The sequence below is a fragment of the Peromyscus eremicus genome, chromosome 1, assembly GCF_949786415.1.
Source record: "Peromyscus eremicus chromosome 1, PerEre_H2_v1, whole genome shotgun sequence".
In the NCBI taxonomy this organism is placed as follows: domain Eukaryota; kingdom Metazoa; phylum Chordata; class Mammalia; order Rodentia; family Cricetidae; genus Peromyscus; species Peromyscus eremicus.
The window spans coordinates 91,879,481-91,894,316 of NC_081416.1; the positions used below are offsets into that span (position 1 = coordinate 91,879,481).

General features: G+C 37.8%; 1 protein-coding gene and 1 non-coding gene across 2 annotated transcripts in view; both read right to left on the bottom strand.

Annotated features, from left to right (window-relative positions):
* Positions 1–14,836, bottom strand: part of Ipo7 (importin 7) — a 42,952-nt gene that overhangs the window by 8,714 nt on the left and 19,402 nt on the right. Inside the window, exons 5-16 of the mRNA XM_059268921.1 lie at positions 13,335–13,491; positions 11,015–11,104; positions 8,598–8,692; positions 8,399–8,483; positions 6,036–6,170; positions 5,254–5,353; positions 4,277–4,353; positions 4,031–4,147; positions 2,693–2,782; positions 2,133–2,298; positions 1,816–1,976; positions 788–916 (exon numbers count right to left, since the gene is read on the bottom strand). Coding sequence (XP_059124904.1) covers positions 788–916; positions 1,816–1,976; positions 2,133–2,298; positions 2,693–2,782; positions 4,031–4,147; positions 4,277–4,353; positions 5,254–5,353; positions 6,036–6,170; positions 8,399–8,483; positions 8,598–8,692; positions 11,015–11,104; positions 13,335–13,491 — 1,402 coding nt within the window. The remainder of the gene's footprint in view (positions 1–787; positions 917–1,815; positions 1,977–2,132; positions 2,299–2,692; positions 2,783–4,030; positions 4,148–4,276; positions 4,354–5,253; positions 5,354–6,035; positions 6,171–8,398; positions 8,484–8,597; positions 8,693–11,014; positions 11,105–13,334; positions 13,492–14,836) is intronic.
* Positions 2,382–2,565, bottom strand: LOC131903202 (small nucleolar RNA SNORA23). Its single transcript, XR_009377449.1, has one exon. It is a non-coding gene; the product is annotated as a small nucleolar RNA SNORA23 (small nucleolar RNA).

Consider the following 14,836-nt stretch of genomic DNA (forward strand, 5'->3'; position numbering starts at 1 on the left):
GAACATAATCTCTGAGGGATTCAATTTCATCTGTCTGAAACTGTCTGTGCTGGGATATAGCTCAATGGTAGAACTACTACTACCTCTTAGCATATAAGCTCTGCCTTGATGGGGGTGGGGGCCTGCAGTGCGCGACTGCCTGGACAAATAAAAAATTGGGTTCTTATGGGAAATAAAATCTAAAGAAAATCCGGTGAAAATGTTAAAATACTATGAATCTAGGTGAGACCAGTTTGTTTTCTCTTGTTTTTTATGATTTAAATAAAGCTTTTAATATTCATGATTATATTCCCCTTACATTTCTAAAAGATAATAGGCAAAAAGGATGAAGATAATGATAATTTCAGTGTATGTGTATTCAGTATTATGGTAAATGTTTTACACCTATTTGTTTATTCATACATACATTCATTCATTCATTTGTGTACAAATGCTGTGTCCAGGGACTGAACTCAGGTCATCAGGCTTGGAGAAAAAGGACCTCTCCCTGGTGAATAATCTCATCAGTCCAAAACTAACCTCCAAGTGAAATTAGTACCATGTTTTCAAAGAAATCACCATGTGCTGGATATAGGAAAAATTATGAGCTACAAAAAATGGTAAAGCAAACAGCAGCTACTTCCAAATCACTGTGTGTACTCTAGAACTTAACATTTGTAAGGTACCAATCTTAACCTTAAAACCAGAATTAAGTGATCAAATAAAAGCAGATGAAATTACTTGATAACGTTCCATAAAAACCGTGTAGCATGAGTCTTTTTATTTTTATGTACTGTTTACTTCTTACCTCTTTGTGATCTTCAACCACACTCAGAAGTGTATCGATTGTATTTAGAATTCCCATAGCAGTGACTGCTTTGTCATCACTTCCTTCCTCATCTGGCCCAGTCTGGATTACTTGGTTAAATGTCATTGCCTAGAATCAAGAGTATGAAATGTATTCAATGTTTTGGTTTTAAGACTGGGGGAAGAGTAAGAACACACACACACACACACACACACAGAGTAGCAGGCAGGATGTGTATCCCAGGCAGGCCTCAAATTTCCTGCCACAGTACTTGGGGGAATTGCAGACTGACAACTATGAGGGTAATGATGCAAGGTAGAGAGTGTGCTTATCATTAATATTATTAGTGCCAAAAGGAGTGAATGAACCCAAGAGTTCAGTGCTAGCCACAGCAACATACTGAGAACCTTTCTATGACTATGCCTAAATTCAGGTATATTAAATCACCAAGTTGCTGATGCCTTTCTAAAAACATAATTTAATGTTAGAGTGTTTTGTTTTCAAGTATGTCTGTGGAAAACCTGCATGTTTGGTGCCTGCTCACACAGACCAGAAGAAGGCATCATGGATGCTGTGGATCCGGAGTTGCACACAGTTCTGAGCCAACATGGAGGTGCTGGAAAGTGCTTTAACCACTGAACCACCTGTCCATGCCTGATCTGCTATTTGTAACTATACCAACTGTTCTAAGTATTCGGAAACCCCACAGATAATGAGCCTAACACACCTAAGAGCCTACACTATGACAATACAAGGATGAATTCCAGACTACATTTAGCTCTGGCAAGTTACTCAACCTTTTTCTACTTCACAATTATTCTCTATAAAACAGAGGTATCATTTCAGCTAGAAGCATGTGAAAAACAAATGAGTTAAGTATCTGCCAAGGGGTTTATACAACATGTTACATAGTAAGTTCCATGGAATATTTGCTGTTAGGGAAAGCAAGACACCTGTGACAAACTACAGAGATCATACAAAAAGTCAAATTAACATCTTTGCAATAGTAACAGGTTCATAGAACATACCAGATGCTGTGTCATTTCTACAGCAATAGGAGTAACTTCTTCACTATATTCGCAGATCATTTTCTGAATTACATTTGTAAGATCATCATTTTCTGTTTCTCTTATAATATGAAGAAGAGCCTGCATTACAGGTCTGATAAATGGAGTGATGTATTCTTTAGCTGTAATAGAGCAGGGGAGGAACTTAACAAACAGGTAAATAATAAGTTGGATACAAAAAGAGAAAACACCAAGTGCTTTCACGGAGTATATTAAGTTAGTTCCTAGAATTCTGCCTTACAGTTAAATAAGGGTATTTGTACACATAAAGCACTTACCTTTTTCTTGATTGCTGATCAACACTTGTAGTGCAATGGCAGCTTCCACTTTTACAGGCATTTCTCGATCATCAATCAGACATCTTCTTGTCAGCTCTAAAGCTGTTTGGAGGTTCTGATCACTTTTGAACTTCACTTCACAAAAATAGTGAAGTACCCAGCAAGCCTTTAAATATAGGGGGAAGGGTTGTGTGTATGTGACTATAAACAGCTTGCAATAGATTTCCCAAAAATAAGCTCTTCCCAGAGTTTTGTCTGAGAATTTGGAGGCTGGCCAGTGGGAGATATGTTCAAACATAGAACACTAGACCAGTACTATGATCCCATATTACTCTTTGGCTGCACATTCTTTGTGTGAATAGCAAGATCTGAATGCAAAACACAAACAGATACTGCTACCAGACATAGATGACAACTATGCACACAGTACTACAGCAGCCAGATGAAGACTTACAGAAAAAAAAGTCTTAACAAAGACACACATTTTCAAGCCAAACATTTTGTCATTCCTTAAAGGACATTTAAATAAATACATTGAATAATACAATTTTAAAACTTACTCTTGCTCTCATGTAGCCTAGCTCACTGCTGAAGAGAGGAAATACATGATTCTGCAACATGTATTCCATTTGATCTTTGTAGATCTTTTTCTGTGAATATAAAAAAAAAATTTTTCTAAAAAGTTGTCTAAACACAAATTGTCTCAAGTTGCAAATAAACATGTTAAAAGGGACTAATAAAGAGACACACATTTATTCTAATCCCTTTAATCTCATGAAGCTGTCATATGCTACTGATGTTAAAATGTTACAGACATTTTGTGTATCTTTTTTGGTTTTCCAAACATGAGCAATTTAGGTTCTGAGATATATGCAAAATAAAAATATAAACCCTACACAAACTTGTAAAAGAATGTTCTTAGCAGCAGGGTTCAGAATAGAGAAGAAGAAACATAGATAATATATATCAGCTGAAACATGAACAAATGCAGTATTAACAATTCAATTCAGTATTTGGCACTGAGGAATAAGCATAGCCACGTGCTAGATGAGAAACCTTTAAAACATTACACTAAATCCAAAGGCAGTCAAAAAGGACATACAACCCTCAGTTTGTGTGAAAGGTCCAAAATAAATTCATAGATAAATGTAGGTGCAGGACTGGGAGGTTTGGCATGAAATAGGGGGAGACTTCTATTTAGAGACAGGATTTTTTTCTTTTCATTTTAATGTTTACTTTTTGAACAGGGTCTTGGAACTTGCTTTGTAGACTAGGCTGGCCTTGAACTCACAAACTTCCGCCTGCCTCTGTTTCCCAAGTGCTGAGATTAAAAGCAAGACAGGATTTCAATTTTGTGGTGATGAAAATGTCTTGAAATGAGATGGATGCAGTACTGTGAATACATTAATAACCACTCAGTTACACTCTCTTAGAATTTTCTATTGTATTTCTAATTTATTGTCTGTGTGTGTTTGCCACAGTGCTATGTGGACAACTTGCAGTAATTCTCTCCTACTATGTGAGACCCGAAAATTAAACTCAAGTCAGGTTTGGTGGCTTACCAGCTGTAGTTATATACTTTAAATAGATGAACTACATGGTATACATATCATACCTCAGTGAAAAACAAAAAACAAAAAAACAAGCTACTAATTTAGGGGCTGGCAAGATGGCTCAACAGTTAAAAGCATTCACTGCTCTTCCAGATAATCAGAGTTCACTTCTCATAACCCACATCAGCCGTTCACAACAACCTGTAACTCTAGCTTCAAGTTATCTAACAATGTCTTCTGGCCTCTGCAGGTAGGTACTGCACACATGTGTTACACACATTACATGCAATACATATAATTAAAAATATTTATTAGCTACAAACGCTCTCTCACACAAAGGAATACCTTTAGAAGTATTTCAGCTAAAGAGCCAATCATGTGTAAGGCTCCATCTTTTTTACGAGGATCAGCATTTGGTTCAGTAAGAATCTGGTAGCAAAATCCCATAGTCTTTTGCAGTACCTGAAGAGACAAGAAATACAGTTCTTGAAGAACACACTGACAAAAATAACACACGATTAACATTGAAAAAAGAGCATATTTGAAGAAATTTAAAATAATAAAGCAAATGTTATCTATGTGATAACTCACCTCTTTCCTTTTACTACAGGCTGTAAACAAAAGTGTCTGGGCAGCAGTAGTAGGAGAAATGAAGTCTTCAAACACATCTAGAGAATAAATAATGAAAATTTAGAGAAAATGATAGTTTTTGCTTTGTTTTGCAATAAGGTCATTAGTATCCCAGGTTGGCCTTGAACTCCTTATCCTCCTGCCTCTAACACCCAAATAAAAGGATTAGAGACATGGAATATGGTGCCTGGTTTACTAATTTTCTTTGGAAAATATTTCATATTCCTAATTTACAAATTATGTTCTATAAAAAACAAAGTCTTTGAGTATGTTGTGGTGATGCAAACTTGTAATTCCAGCACTGAAGAGGCTGACGCAGGAGAATCTTGAGTTAAAGTTAGCCACACCATGGTGGCACATGCCTTTTAATCCCAACACTCAGGAGGCAAAGGCAGGTGAGCTGGAAGCCAGCCTGGTCTACCTACAGTTCCAGGATGGTAAGGCAATACACAGAGAAACCCTGTCTCAAAAACCACACCCAATCAAACAAAACCCATAATGGTGCTATAATGAATGAATGGGCCTAAAAGGACACACAAGACATAAATTATATACTTTATGAAGCTTAGGCTGGCTGCACACAACCTCTATAATCTTAAACTTAAATTTTTTTTTCTAAATGTAAAAATTTTTATTCAAAAAATATTTTGATTATATTCACTTATTTATGTGTGTGTAGATGGGGAGGTACATACCACAGCACGTATGTTGTGGTCTTAAGAGGACAATCTCCTATGTGAGTTCTCAGGTCATCAGGCTTGGCAGCAAGCACCTTACCCATCTTTGTTGACCCTGTTTTGTTTTTGAGATAGTGTCTTACATAGTTGAAGCTGTCCTCAGAATTTTCATGCAGTTGAAGATAACCTTCCATTTCCTTCCTAGTTTTAGGATTACAGGCCTGCACCACCATACCCAGACAGCAAGGTAAACTTTCTTACCAAACTTCATACGTATATATTCGTAAGGGTCTTCTTGCCAGAGTTCCTCATCAGCATCTGTATAGCACATCAATGGAAAAATAACATCTTGGATAATGCCCTGCAATTTAAAAGTTAAGAAAGTAACAGTCTTCAGCTTTCAATTTTAACCTGTCCAATCTCCTTTAAGTAGCAAAACAAAATAAATATAAAATGATAGCAAACTCCATTAATTTATTTAATACATTTTAGACCAACATCCAAGCTGTATATCCACTTATAACAATTACATACTAAGAGCCATGTACACATAGGTAGCACAGCTGTGCAGAGCCTGACCAGTGCTTCAGGGCCTAGGCTCAATCTCTAGCACTCCAAAACATGAAAAAACAAGGGAAGTAAAGACAAGCAAATTCTAGAACTCTGAAAGTTAAATTATCAAAATAACAACATGATGAAAATAGGCCCTTGCTCAGTTCAAATCACACAACAAAAATATTAACTACAATCTAATGGTCAGAGCTTAAATATTAGCTGCAAGTTTGGGTTTTAGACTAAAATATACCCGGATATTCATAAAATACCTCTCATTACTTTATCATTATCAAAGTGTTCTCTTCTTTTTCTGCTGCACTATCCAAACAATCACCAGAACTAGACTAAGTTTCAAAACCCAACAATTATTCAACCTTTATTGCAATTAATGTATTTTATTACAACTGCTAACCAAAAAAAAAAAAAAAAAAAAAAAACCACCAATCAATCAACAAAACAAAAAAGCCATCCCGAGAGAAAATTATTACTTGTATGTGAGGCTTCAGGTTCTTCCAAGTAAGAGCATGGGAAACTCCTTGATTAATATAATTTAATGTCTGCTGTAAAACTCGAGGAGCCATATATTGTTTTTCCTTGTACTGATATAACACTTTCAGTAAAACCTTTAAAAAAAGAAAAAGTACAATCAAAAACAAAATTCAGATAAATTTTAACCATTACAAGCTAATAAAAACACATGCCTATACATTGCCACAAAATAAAAAAACATACTCCTTTAAAAAAGACATTTTAGAACTTGTGGAGAACTACATTTATTTCCAAGGCATTTAAAATAAAAAATGGTATAGTGACATGGCTCTGGGGAAAGACACTTGCCACCAAGCCTGAATTATAACCTGGAACTAACTGGATTCTGGCAAGTTGTCCTCTGGCTTCCACATGCATGCAATGAAATGCACTCATATACACATGTACATGCAAAACAAGTATTTTAAATGCAATAAAATGATAAACCAAAGGAAGACTGCATCAAACTCAACTCAAGGCAATTTCTGCTTGGTGTTGTTGGCCATCAATTTCATTTTATCTCTGATATTTGTTCTTTGACTTACAAGTCTCACTGAAAGAACACTATGCCCCTGACTCTTTTAATTGGGATCTCAAGCTAACTGTCATGGAAAAGACTTCCTAAGTCAGTTTCTGCTGGATATCTTAAATTTGTTAATGTTTCCCCCTCCTTTCCCTTATCCATCATTAGGGAAATTCATTCATTCAAAACTAAAAACGGGCTGGGTGGTGGTGGTGCACACCTTTAATTCTAGCACTCCAGGACAGCCAGAGCTGTTACAGAGAAATTCTGTCTTGAAAAATTGAAATCCAAACAAACAAAACAACAAAAAACACCTAAACCCTGAAAATATGGCTATCATACATCATTTCCTGGAAGAGTACAAAATAATCAAACTCCTCAAAGTCCTCAGGCCAAAAATGTTTAACAACTGCCAGAAGGCTCAAAAATAGTCTTCAAGCCGGGCGGTGGTGGCACACGCCTTTAATCCCAGCACTTGGGAGGCAGAGTCAGGTGGATCTCTGTGAGTTCGAGGCCAGCCTGGACTACCAAGTGAGTTCCAGGAAAGGCGCAAAGCTACACAGAGAAACCCTGTCTCGAAAAAGAAAAAAAAAAAAAAAAAGTCTTCAAAAGAAATGAAGACAAAGGTCAACTTAAGCCAAACAAATCATGACAAACCTGTAAATCCCAACACTAAGGAGATGAGGGAAAGGTTAGAATTTTCAAAAGCATTTTGAAAAGTAGGGCTGGAGAGATGGCTCAGCGGTTAAGAGCACTGGCTGCTCTTCCAGAGGACCGGCGTTCAATTCCCAGCACCCATAGGGCAGCTCACAACTGTCTGTAATTCCAGCTCTAGGGCACCCTCACATAGACATACATGCAGGCAAAACACCAAAGCACATAAAATATAATAAATTGTAAAGTAGGGCTGGAGTCAGGCTCAGTGACACACACCTCAGGTCTCGTACTCCAGAGACAGAACCAAGTGAATTTAAGCCAGTTTAGGCTACATAGTAAGACTGTTTAAAAAAAAAAAAAAAAAAAAAAGGCGGTGGCGCATGCCTTTAATCCCAGCACTCGGGAGGCAGAGCCAGGTGGTGGATCTCTGTGAGTTGGGCGAGATCCAGGAAAGGCACAAAGCTACACAGAGAAACCCTGTCTCAACCACCCCCACCCGCCCCGCAAAAAAGAGGCTGGTGGTGGTGCACCCTTTTAACCCAGCACTCAGGAGGCAAAGGCAGGCAGATCTCTTGGAGGCCAGACTAGTCTACAGAATAGTTCAGCACAATCAGGGCTATACAGAGAAATCTTGTCTTCAAAAACAACAAACAAAAAAAAATCTCACCAACCAAACAAATGTGGGACTGGAGAGACCAGACAACAGTTGTTAAGAGCACCAGCTGCTCAGACCGAGCACTCACATATTGGCACACAACCAACTGTAACTCTAGTTCTAGGGGATCTGATACTCTCTTCAAGCTTCTAAGACAGTGGTTCTCAACTTTCCTAATGCTGGGACCCTGACAGTTACCTAGGTTGTGGTGACCCCCAGCCATAAAATTATTTTCATTCCTACTTGTAACTATAATTTTGCTACTGTTATGGATTATAATGCAAATATCTGATATTCAAACCCTGTGAAAGGGTTGTTATAAACCCAAAGGGTCACAACCCAAAGGTTGAGAACTTATGCTCTGAGGGCACGAGGCATGTGCAAGTGGTGCACAGACGCAAGCCAAACACCCATGAACACAAAATGAATCTTTAAAGCAACTCAAACAAAAGTGCCACATCTCTACTTAAAGAAATGTTAAGACTTACTTGCTGGACGCCAACAGCAAATGCCTTCAGAAAGACTTCAGCAAATTCATTATACTCCTTAGAAACATTCCCAGGGCTTCCATATCTACATGAACATGAATGTGCCCATTATTTCTTTATAATGCTTTACATCTATATTCACAATAGCAAAACCTTAAAAAAAATAAATTTAAATTACTATGTATGGACAAGGGCATACCTTTCAAAAAGTCTTGCTAAAATATGTAAGGCCCACTTCTTACATTTCCACCAGGGTAATTCTGGTCTATCATCTTCTTCAACTTGAAGTGTTTCCTTTAAAGAGACATTTATTTAATAATACTGACAGACTATAATATAGAAAGAATAGACTCAATCATAAAAGTAAAGAACCTAAGCATTCAAAATTAAAGTAATGATAACATAATCATTAAAAGAATCAGCTGGGGGGCCTGGAGAGATGGCATAGAGATTAAGAGCACTGGCTGTTCTTCCAGAAGTCCTGAGTTCAATTCCTGGCAACCACATGGTGGCTCACAACCACCTAAAATGAGATCTAATGCCCTCTTCTGGTGTGCAGGCATACATGCAGACAGAACACTGTATACATAATAAATAAATATACAAAAAAAAAAAAAAAGGGGGCTGGACTTAAGACATCCATGACATTTTTAAGTTTACAAGTGAAATACAGATCTGAAACCTTCATACACTGCCACTGAGAATAATGCCAAATCAGGTGAAAGTCAATTTGGAAGGTACTACTAATAAAGTCAAACATATATCTATTCTCGGATCCAGTTTTATACTTCAGTATTTATTCAGGAATGAACACATGTGACAGAAAATACCCATTCATAAACCCTTTCAAGTGACTATAATACTCAAAGCACACCAGTTGGGTATCCCCATCAACATGTACCACATCATAAGCTATGGCACTATGTGAATACAAAAGGTATTACATGGCAGTAAAAATATACAAATCATAACCAAACATGAACAAATATCCTAAACATATTAAAAAAAAAAGAAACTACAAACAAGATTACTTTTATTAGTTCAAAACAGACAAAATCTACTGTGTAAAAAATGGGAATGGGAGCTGGAGATATGGCTCAGTACTTGATAGCACTTGTTCTACTGTGACAAATCGAGTTGGAATCCCAGCAACCTCTTCTGACCCCAAAGGCACCTTCACACACACAGGTGCAAACATTAACAGACACTAAAAAAGGGCCAGGCATGGTGGTACATGTCTTTAATCTCAGCACTCAGGAGGCAGAGGTAAGTGGATCTCTGAGAGTTCAAAGCTGGCCTGGTCTACAGAGTGAGTTCTAGGACAGCCAGGACTGTTACAGAGAAACCTTGTCTCAAAAAACAAAAAACGAAAACAAAAAAAAAAAGGGTAACAATGATGACAGAGATGACAAAAACTGGACAGAAAATACACAAACCATACCACTCTATTAACCTACTGAACAGTTCAGCTATAACCTGTTAATGGATATAAATTATAACACAAAAGATGCACAATATATATGTGAGACATATATATCTTATACTTAATATACACAGAAAAACATACACCAAGCTAGTATCCTAAGTAGGAAAAATAATTTGTGCACTTCTTCAATCACTTAATTAAAAAAAAAACCAAAAAACAAAAAACTGAAAATACTTAAAGAAGAGTAAATGAGGTTGCATTTGTGCTTAAGATACTGAGATCTATGCCTAGCACTTGGAAAAAACAAAATTAAACAAAATAACAAGAATGTGATCTCATCCATCCCATTCATAATAGTATTACTGTCATAATTACATACCCACCCATGTAGAAGTTTAAAATAAGACTCAAGATTTTTATAGTTAAGGTGCATAAATACTTAAAAGTCACCAGGTATTTGGTATTTAACAGTCTACTTAATCCCTACCTGCTAGAGAAAATAAGATTAGAGATATTATAATAAGAAATATGCCAGGCGGTGGTGGCGCACACCTTTAATCCTAGCACTCGGGAGGCAGAGGCAGGCGAATCTCTGTGAGTTCGAGGCCAGTCTGGTCTACAAAGCGAGTTCCAGGAAAGGCGTAAAGCTACACAGAGAAACCCTGTCTCGGAAAAACAAAAAAACAACAACAAAAACCAAACAAACAAACAAACAAGAAATATTATGGTAATTGCAAAAAGTACTCTTAATGTATTATTAACAAACCAAAGTTGCTTCTCTGGTGTTAAGAGTTATGTATCAGGGCTGGAAGAATGACTCAGTGGTTAAGAGCACTTGTTGCTATTGCAGAGGGTTCAGGACCACTTCCCAGCACCCACATGATGACTGCTAATGATCTGTAATATCTTCCTCCATGAGCACCAGGTATGCACGTGGTACGCAGACATATATTCAGACAAAATATCCATACATTAAAAAAATTTTGTTAAAAAATAGAATTACATCAATAGTTTGGTTTTTTTTTAGAATGATATAAATCACAAAATTTGGCAACCTAGCAAATTAAATTTTTCCTCTGTTCATGGCCATCTGACAAATTATTAGGTTACAATCTAATAGTAAACACTTATTGAGACAGAGAGAGAGAACGAGAACACACATAGGAGAGAATGATCACATAAGAACTTACATTAGGTACATCCCTATTCACAACAGTCTTCAAAATTTCCACCCATTCTGTCAGGTTCTGTTGGTTTATCAGCTCCAGGGGTAGTGTATACTTAAAAAAAACAAACACAAACAAACAAAAAAAATTAGTATTTTTAAAGTCCTAAGGCAATCCCATTTCCTTTTACTCTACAATACCTACCAAAGGTAGTTCACTCAATCTCCATTTCTACATCAGTACACAGACTAACTTCCTTAGTGAACAATGGCATTTGCCAGGGGCATTCTTACTTTGCTCAAGTTACTAGGAACACACCTTGTTCTTATCTTGAAGGAGAGTTACCACAGATTTCTAGTGAACATGTTTTTGTCAAGTTAAAGAAATTGTCGAGTGAAGATCCTAACATTTATTTCCCCCTCTCTCTATTGTATGTATGCTTGCATGTATCCATTCATGTATTGATTTTTGCAGGGCTAGGGATCAAAGCTAGGGCCACGGGTATGCTAGGCAAACACTCTTATCACTCTTATTTCCCCAGCCTTGTTCTCTTTTTATAAAGGAGGAACTGCTTAATACATTTTAATGGATGCAAGCTGGGCGGTGGAGGCGCATGTCTTTGATCCCAGCACTCGGGAGGCAGAGGCAGGAGGATCTCTGTGAGCTCAAACCAGCCTGGTCTACAGAGCAAGTTCCAGGACAGGCTCCAAAGCTATACAGAGAAAGCCTGTCTCAAAAAACAAAAACAAAAATTTAATGGATGCTTTACTAGGTATCTGGAAATATAAATCATGCAATTTAGGATTTCTGTTAGTATCGAGACAGGGTCTCATGATGTAGTGCTGGTGACCTGAAAGTTCGTTTTCCTGTACCAGGAAAGCCCAAAACTCTGGCAAACCTTCTGCCTTCTGCCACTCAAAGTGCTGGCATTACAGGTATGCACTACCATGCCTGGTCATCCAATTCAAGATTAGGACATCCACTTACATAACTCAGGTGGTTCTAACTTTGGTATCAAGAAGTTTTACTAAGAATTCAAAACCCTGAATTTAATCCCAGCAGCATACAAACTGGGCATAGTTGTGCACAGTATGTTGGCCAGGATGATCTCAAAATCCCCAAGCTCAACAATTCTCCTGTGTGTACCGACACACCCCACTGCATACTTAAATGACTAAGAAAATTTCACGAATTTTAGCAGGGAGTGGTGATGTGTATTCACAATCCCAGTTACCAAAAGGCTGAGGCTAGTAGATCACTTGAACCTCTTAAGTTCAAGACTATCTTGGGCTCCATAGCTAAACCTCCATCTTGAGAACAGAAAATTAGTAGCTATGAAAATTCTAACATTTACATTGTCAGATCTATTAGAATTACTAACATGCTTGTTTAGGCTTTTGACTTGTAATACTGGCCACTTACCTTTTCCTAAGAGATAGCTCCTCACAATGTAACACAGGCTGGCTTCAAATGTGCTTCTTCCCACTCTACCGCCTGAATGTTGGTATCCAGGCACAATCAATTTCTTTTCTTTTTTTTTCTCTCTAAGACAAGGTCTTCTGCTGTGCTATCCAGACAAGACTACAATATACCATATAGCCCAGGCTAGCCTCAAACTCATGATTCTCCTGTCTCAGCACCCAGGAGCAGGATTAAAGGCACACACCACCATATCCAGGTTAGACTGTCAAATTAATTATTAACATGAATGATAAAATTCTTCTTTAATGTGGTAAATGACAATCAGTGCTTATATATGCTCCTTAGAGGTAGGCACAATGGTACATGCATCTAATCCCAGCACTCAGGAAGCAGAGGGAGGAGGACTAAAGCATGTAAGGCCAGCCTGGGCTACATGAAAACCTGTTTCAGAAAGTAAAAAATTAGGCTGGAGTCGGGTAATAACCCTTGCATTTAAAAAGAACTAAAACAAGCCCACAACCACTGTCATTTTATATATAAGCAGCACTAATTAGACTTTATTATTTTAAAAAGAAAAGGACATGAAGATATGAGAGAATATGTTGGGAGGAATCAGGGGAAGGAATAGATATGATCAAGACACACTGTATACACGTATGTATGAATTTATAAAAAAAAAAAATTTTTAATTAAGAACAAAAACACCCTGTTAACAAAAATAGTACCCTTGGGCTTGTGAGATGGCTTAGTAGGTAGGTAAAGGTGCCTGCTGTCAAGCCTGAGTTCAATCCCAGATCATGAATGTTGGAAAAAGAGTCGACTCCCAAGTTGTCTTCTGACTCCCACAAGTATGCCATGGCATACACTAAGCCCCTCCCCTCCCCCACACAAATAAATGTAATAAACATTAAAAAAATAGTACCTGAACAAGAGCATAAAAGATCTTGAATATCTGCTTTTGGATGAGGACAGACTGGTCCGACTGATCAGAGAGCAGCTGGATAAAGCGGTCCTTCAGAACTGGCAGGAAGTGCTGCATTGCCGCCACCAACGGACTTCGCTCTTCTGGTTTCTTGTACCTATGGGTAGGAATACAAACTAATTCTGTAAGAATGTACCTCCATACCTGAAACATACACATATCTGCCTGCTTTCTTTCACAAGTACTATTTCTAACCAATCTGAGGCAACTTAGGAAAAGAAAAGCCTGTTTAGGAAAACAAAAACCATGCCCAGTATTGGAAAGATATTTTAAAAGGAAAAGGCAGGTGCTCACTTCCAGAGTATACACAGTAAATGAAATGATGCAAAGACAAGCTGGCAAGGCTCCTGTTTAATGATAGCAAACTTGTGAAGCATTCCATCATTCCATATTTAAGGGCAGGAGACAGGATAGGTTTTCTTAAAAGTTGGATTCCTGGGCTGAATGTGTTGGTTCACACTTTTAATCCCAGCAGTAGGAACCAGAGGTAAGCAGATATCGGTGTTCTAGGCCAGCAGTGGCTACACAATGAGACCTGGGTTTTGTTGTTATTGTTAGACCAAAAAAAAAAAAATCCCAGCTAGGTACAGTAGTACAATTCTGTAATCCCAGCATGAAAGGCCAAGGTAGAAAGTTGTTACAGCTAACCTGGGCCACATCAAGAGACCTTAACAGCAAAAAGACCTGGATTCATTTATCTTACAGAGTTTCATGATAACCAAAGTAAATTGTCAAGAATAAAAAGTACCAAGAAGACTGAAGAGATGACTCAGCCCGTAAAATGCTTGCTGTGCAAGCATAGGACCTGACTTGATCATATTAAAGTCCAGGTGCAACGCTATAGAGATGGCTCAGCAGTTAAGAACACCTAATGCTTTTGCAGAGGACCAGGGTTCAATTCCTAACACCCAAATGGTGACTCAATTGCCTGTTACTCCAGTTCCAGGGGATCTGATACCTTCTTCTGACCTCTGTGGGCTGTTGTATATATGGTGCACACACATAGACCCAGGCATACACATACCCATAAAAATTAAATAAAAAAATTTTTAGGTGCAGAACATGCATATAATCCAATTACTAGGGAGGTGTAGATAGGAAGATCACTGAATCTATTCCAGCTAGCCAGTCCAGATGAGTTAGTAATCTCCTATCTTTATTAAAAACTAAGGTAGCAGGGACATAAAATAGTTCAGCAGAAAAGGGTACTGTAATGACCTGAGTTCAATTTCTGGAACCCATGTGGAAAGAAAAATAACTTCCACAAGTTCTCCTATGATCTACACATGCATACTGGTATGCACATGCTTAAAAAATATATAAAACAAACAAACCAGACCATAGTGACACACGCCTTTAATCCAGCACTCAGGAGGCAGAGGCAGGGGATTTCAAGAGGTGATTTCAAGGCTAGCCTGGTCTACAGAGTGAGTTCCAGGACA